The sequence below is a fragment of the Zootoca vivipara genome, chromosome 8 (genome assembly GCF_963506605.1).
Source record: "Zootoca vivipara chromosome 8, rZooViv1.1, whole genome shotgun sequence".
Lineage (NCBI taxonomy): Eukaryota > Metazoa > Chordata > Lepidosauria > Squamata > Lacertidae > Zootoca > Zootoca vivipara.
The window spans coordinates 37518736-37525582 of record NC_083283.1 but is presented as its reverse complement, the minus strand read 5'-3'; the positions used below and the strand labels follow the sequence as shown (position 1 = coordinate 37525582).

General features: G+C 46.0%; 1 protein-coding gene across 1 annotated transcript; it reads right to left on the bottom strand.

Annotated features, from left to right (window-relative positions):
* Positions 1–566: 566 nt before the first annotated feature.
* Positions 567–6421, bottom strand: LOC132592581 (monoacylglycerol/Diacylglycerol O-acyltransferase-like). Its single transcript, XM_060278197.1, has 4 exons — positions 6399–6421; positions 2319–2416; positions 1892–2031; positions 567–741 (listed from the first exon to the last, which is right to left on the bottom strand). The coding sequence occupies exons 1-4, from the start codon at positions 6419–6421 to the stop codon at positions 664–666; spliced, it is 339 nt and encodes a 112-aa protein (XP_060134180.1). The 3' UTR covers positions 567–663.
* Between the last annotated feature and the right edge of the window lie 426 nt (positions 6422–6847).

The following is a 6847-nucleotide window of genomic DNA, read 5'->3' as shown; positions in this document are numbered from 1 at the left end:
CTCTACTAGTGGCAAGTTCCCCCAAAAGAGGAATTCTGGGTGTATTGCAGGATAGGGCAGGAAAGCACGTGTACGTCTTCGAAAACCTAGGACCTTCTGCACACACAGCAGGTGCTGAGTTACTGAGCTAGAGTCCCTTCCAGATCATTAATAAACAATCCAGCACCATTCTGTATATATCAATTTAGCTTTAATAAAATAAAAAAATTCCTTCAGTAGCACCTTAAAGACCAACTAAGTTTATATTTTGGTATGAGCTTTCGTGTGCATGCACACTTCTTCAGATACACTAGGAATGCGCTAGTGTATCTGAAGATGCGCTAGTGTATCTGAAGAAGTGTGCATGCACACGAAAGCTCATACCAAAATATAAACTTAGTTGGTCTTTAAGGTGCTACTGAAGGAATTTTTTTATTTTGCTTCGACCTAGTGTATCTGAAGAAGTGTGCATGCACACGAAAGCTCATACCAAAATATACACTTAGTTGGTCTTTAAGGTGCTACTGAAGGAATTTTTTTATTTTGCTTCGACTCAGACCAACACGGCTACCTACCTGTAACTAGCTTTAATAACATAATGATTAATGTTCCTATTACAGACATCTTGTCAGAAACACTGCAACTGTTTTATATGGACTAGTTAGCTTTGTAATGCTTATCAAATCATTCTGAAAGAGCTCTTAATATATTTCCGGGCCTTTTTTGGTGTTTATCCCGAAGATTTTCAAGTGCAGTCTTTGCCTGTTGAAAGAAAACCAGAGGAATACATTGTGTTATAGGAATAGATTGCAAAATAGTTATGCACAGTTATTAATATTTGTGAGGAAAAAGCTAAGGGGATCAGAACCAGAGGCAACCGATTTATTCCAGCCATAGAAGCACAATATGCAACTTCTTTCTGGGATACACAAATGACTTTGTATAGGCCTCCTGAGATGTGTTGCACGAAGGTTTATGAACACAATTGGTTCCGGAAGTCTGTTCATAAACTGAAGCGTTCATAAACTGAAGCGAACTTTCCCATTGAAAGTAATGGAAAGTGGATTAATCCGTTCCAGATGGGTCCGCGGCGTTCGTAAACCGAAAATTCGTAAACCGAGGTGTTCATAATCCGAGGTTCCACTGTAGTTACCTTGCATGGTTGTTACAATGTAAAATAAAAGGATGGAACCTCATGACAACAAAGGCATAATCCCTTGCAGAAAGAAATTATTTATCTGCCCCTTTAAACAGGCAATCAAAAGCAGCAAGAAAACAACCAGAAAGTGCTTGGGGGAGGACCAGGCATACTAACTAAACCATGTTCCAACCCCGTTCCCAATAGCCACCAGGACCCTACATGCTCCTCCCCTTAGCCCCCTCCCTTTGGGAGTCAGCTTCCCAAGTCTTCCTCTGTGTGTGGGCGGGGCCGCTCGGCTTCTGTCCTTGTGGCGTGGGCTCTGTTTCACACATGTGGACAGTTTGGAGAAAGCGCAAGAGGACAGTTGACCAATGGCCCCACAGAAGCTCAGCTCAACAACTTTTCATGCAATAAACCAACATTTTCATCAGTAGGAATTAGAATAAGATCTATTATTTGATTATTGATATAAACATCCAGAATGTCTTTTGTATAGTCAACCCTAACATAGTGGGAAGAAGTCCCATTGCATGAGCAGATCTCTCTCTGTGCTGCATAGTTTGTCCCCTTTAATTTGTCTCAACAAGTTAAGGAGAGGGAAAATTGAGTGATGGGAATAATGCACAAAAGTATATATAATGAACCCTATATCTGGTCATATAGAATGAGGAAATCAATATGTACAATACAATTTAGAGCTGAAAGAGAGAGAAAAATGAAGTGGAAAAGAAATATTCTGCTTTTAAACTTCCAAGTTTAGAGTTAACTTACTCTTTCAGCCAGCTCTACAGCGGTTATATTTGGATCATATGGGATAGGTTCTCCAATAAATGTCCTCAATTTCACTGGAAACCCTCCGTAAATGGGAAGGAATATACATCGAGTTTTATCATACAGCCATTTTGTCAGCCCTGTGTATGAAATGGAAGAAGATTCCGAAGGAAAGCGACACCATATCAAATTTGAAATTAGTTGACATTCTCAGTGTTTAGCAATTGCAATAAATACACCCCAAAGAGGAAGTATATATGTGGGCTTGGGTAAAGAGATACAGTACAAGATATTCAGTCAGCTCTTCTCAACTCTTTGCAATCAGATTCATAAGTTTTGTACAATACATATTCTTTTAAAAATATCATTCTATATTATTAAAATGTTTATTGCCTGATATCAACCAAGGTACCGGTATTTAACTTACTTGTCTTTCCAATGGTCCTGTATGCTGTTTTGTGTAAAAATAGGGATGATGGGCTAACAGAATAAAAGATGAAGCAAACATGAAAAGAAAGGTGAGGACTGGATATTTATTTTGTCCCAAACAACCCACCTTTATTTTTGTTATGGACTACAAAGAATGCTTCACATCTAGGATTATAATGAGAAGCAACTCCTTCTTCTTTTGTTGTGTTCTTCTTTTGTTGAGTTCTTTGCTGTTTTTTACAGAGGTTTTATTTTGTTTTTAAGGGGAGGGGTCAGGGCTGCCCGGGAGGGGGTCCCAGCAAGCAAAATGGCTGGGGCAGATTCCACAGGGGGGTGTGCACTGGAACAACCGATCTCAGTGGTCACGGGTAGGAGGAGGAGTTACGCTAAGACCAGACCATGTCATTACCGAGGAGGCAGACTTAGTCGTTGTCTGAGGACTATCCCTGCCTCCAGGTCTGGTCCTGACCGGACGGATATTGGAATCAGCAAGGGATACCCACATGACCTGAAGGTGCTGCTGTGCAATGCCAGGTCGATGATGAATAAGACCACCGCCATTCACGACCTGATTGTGGATGGAGGATTTGACCTGGCATGTGTGACAGAGACCTGGTTGGAGGAAGCCGATGGGCCCGTTCTTGGCGCTGCTTGCCCACCAGGTTTCTCTTATGCACAGCAACCCAGGCCATCTGGGCGGGGAGGGGGGGTTGCAGTGATTTTTAGGAAGTCATTAGTTTGCACCAGGCGTCCTATTGGGAAGACCCAGTTCTCTGAGTGCATGTTCTGGAAGTTGGGCAATAGAGGCAGTACAGGATTCCTTTTGGTGTACCGACCTCCCCGCTGCACCAAGGATTCCCTGCCCGAGCTGCTTCAGGTCGTGTCGGATGTGCTCCTGGAGACACCTAGCTTGGTTGTCTTAGGGGATTTTAACATCCATGCCGACACGACCTTACAAGGAGCCGCTCGGGACTTCGTGGAAAGCATGGCCACCATGGGGCTGTCCCTGAATAAGTCTGGCCCAACTCATAGCCGCGGACATGCCTTGGACTTGGTGTTTACCTCTATGGATGTTGGTGATCTGACATTAAGTAAAAGCGAAACAAAAGAAGTGCCATGGTCAGATCACTTTCTGGTGCAACTGGACTTCTCCGCAACCCTTTCCCTCTGCAGGGAGGTGGGACCGATTCGGATGGTCCGCCCCCGCTACTTAATGGATCCAATTGGCTTCCAAAGAGTGGTAGGGGATGTTTTATCCCATGTCGATGGCCTTTCAGCTGATTCCCTGGTGGCCCGCTGGAATGCGGAGTTAACCAGCGCTATTGACTGTCTGGCTCCGAAGCGCCCTCTCAGATTGCATGGAGCCCGGACAGCCCCGTGGTTTTCCCCGGCGCTGAGGGCAATGAAACAGTCGTTGAGACGGCTAGAGCGCCGGTGGCGGAAAACTCATTTTGAATCAGACCGGACACGGGCTAGAGCTCAACTTCGAGCCTACCAAGTGGCAATGGCGACGGCGAAGAGGACCTTCTTCACCGTCTCCATCGCATCTGCAGAAAACAGCAGCAGGAGACTCTTCCAGGTGGTTCGCAATTTAGCGGAACCACCTGCTCCATCCGGGCCCAGTACGGGCCACATGATCTCCTGCAATGATTTTGCAAAGTTTTTTGCAGATAAAGTCGCTCAGATTCGGGAAGAGGTAGACTCCACCGTGGGAGCAGGGCCGGGGCGGGGGAGTGCTAGAGTCCTGTCTAGTCAAGTTTTGTGGGATCAATTTCAATCTGTTACCTCCGAGGATGTGGACAGGCTGCTTAGACGAATGAAACCAACCACCTGTCTCCTTGATCCTTGCCCATCCTGGCTTATAAAAGCTAGCCAGGAAGGGCTGGGCGATGGGCTTCGCGGGTTGGTAAATGCTTCTCTCCATGAGGGAGCCTTCCCAGACCCGCTGAAAGAGGCGGTTATTAAACCGCTTCTTAAAAAACCATCTTTAGATCCGGCCAATATGGCCAACTATCGCCCAGTCTCAAATCTTCCATTCTTGGGCAAGGTGATTGAGCGAGTGGTTGCGGAACAACTCCAGGCACGCCTGGAAGAAGCGGACCATTTGGATCCCTTCCAGTCAGGATTCAGGCCTCATCATGGGACTGAAACTGCCTTGGTCGCACTGGTCGATGATCTCCGGCGGGCTAGGGACAAAGGTAAGAGCTGTTTCCTTGTTCTGCTGGATCTCTCAGCGGCTTTTGACACCATCGACCATAACATCCTTCTGGACCGTCTAGAGGGCTTGGGAGCTGGGGGCACTGTCATGCAGTGGTTCCGCTCCTTCCTCCTGGGCCGTGTTCAGAAAGTGGTGGTGGGGGATGAGTGTTCAGACCCCTGGGCGCTCACTTGTGGGGTGCCTCAGGGTTCTGTCCTCTCCCCCATGCTTTTTAAATCTATATGCAGCCACTGGGAGAGATCATCAGGGGGTTTGGGCTGGGTGTCCATCAGTATGCTGATGATACCCAGCTCTACCTCTCTTTTAAATCAGAACCAGTGAAGGCGGTGAAGGTCCTGTGTGAGTGCTTGGAGGCGGTTGGAGGATGGATGGCGGCTAACAGATTGAGATTGAATCCTGACAAGACAGAAGTACTGTTTGTGGGGGACAGGAGGCGAGCGGGTGTGGAGGACTCCCTGGTCCTGAATGGGGTAACTGTGCCCCTGAAAGACCAGGTGCGCAGCCTGGGAGTCATTTTAGACTCACAGCTGTCCATGGAGGCACAGGTCAATTCCGTGTCCAGGGCAGCTGTTTATCAGCTCCATCTGGTACGCAGGCTGAGTCCCTACCTGCCCACTGACTGTCTCTCCAGAGTGGTGCATGCTCTAGTTATCTCTCGCTTGGACTACTGCAATGCGCTCTACGTGGGGCTACCTTTGAAGGTGACCCGGAAACTACAACTAATCCAGAATGCGGCAGCTAGACTGGTGACTGGGAGTGGCCGCCGAGATCACATAACACCGGTCCTAAAAGACCTACATTGGCTCCCAGTACGTTTCCGAGCACAATTCAAAGTGTTGGTGTTGACCTTTAAAGCCCTAAACGGCCTCGGTCCGGTATACCTGAAGGAGCGTCTCCACCCCCATCGTTCTGCCCGGACACTGAGGTCCAGCTCCGAGGGCCTTCTGGCGGTTCCCTCATTACGAGAAGCCAAGTTACAGGGAACCAGGCAGAGGGCCTTCTCGGTAGTGGCACCCACCCTGTGGAATGCCCTCCCACTAGAGGTCAAAGAGAACAATTACCAGACCTTTAGAAGGCATCTCAAGGCAGCCCTGTTTAGGGAAGCTTTTAATGTTTGATGGATTTCTGTATTTTAGAATTTCTGTTTTTTTTTGGAAGCCGCCCAGAGTGGCTGGGGGAACCCGGCCAGATGGGCGGGGTATAAATAATAAATTATTATTATTATTATTATTATTGATAATGTAATTGGCGTTAAAAGTCCTGACACATGTATTCAGATATCTCAGATGAACAAACTTCAGAAGCTGTCCTCCAGATTTTCAGGAATTGAAGGGGGGGGGAGAGAAAAGGATTTCCTGGTTTGCCCTGAGGCCGCTGCTTTTTGGCATTTGGGGGCAGCTCGTAGGAAACAAGCACCCCCCAAAAGGAAACAAAGAAAGTCTGTTATTGGAAATAAAAGAAGGGGGATAAGACCTTTGAAAGCTTTCTTTTTAAAGAAAAAAATCGAACTTTAATACACCTCCCCCCTGGATTCAAAGCCTCAATCCAACTCTTCTATATTTTACAAGATTTATTCTGAAACATTTCCCACCCCCTCCCATTTTCCTGTTGGGCATGTTGGATTTTTTTTTTTGCTATTAATTTAGTAAGTTAGATCCCCCCCTTTATTCCTCCCCCCTTCTCTTTCTCAATTAATGGTTTCTTGGGCAATTTAATTAAGGTTGTATACTGCCCCCCTCCAGATTATTGCTCATTTTTTATGTATCAGCGAATTTTCCCTCCCTCTCTGGACTGGTGGCATATTTAAGAATTTAAATATTGTTCTGGCTTGGTGCCTGTGGCTGACTGACAAGGTGTTGCCTGCTCAGACTGTGTAGCTTCATATATATTGGATTTTCCCTTTCCCCCCTCCCCCTTCTTTTTCTCAATTAATGGTTTCTTGCACAATTTAATTGAGATTGTTTTTCCCTCTTGCTCCTCCCTTCTGACAACTTTCTGTTCCCCTGCCAAGCATGTCACCTATGAATTATAAAAACTAGATCTGCTTATTATTATTACTACTACTACTACTACTACTACTACTATTTTGTTCTCCTCAATGGTTGGAATAGAAACCCTCTTTTTCTGCCCTTCCCCTCCTAGTTGTGGTTCTGGCATTTATTTTATGTTATTGGTAACTCAGAGGACTGTACAGCTGTAAATGAAACTGGCTGCAGAAACACTTATGAGCTGCTTATAGACATAGCAAAAGTAACCCCTAGGCCAAGAAAACAATAGGAAATATTTGCATGAAGAGCGCTCTCTCTCTC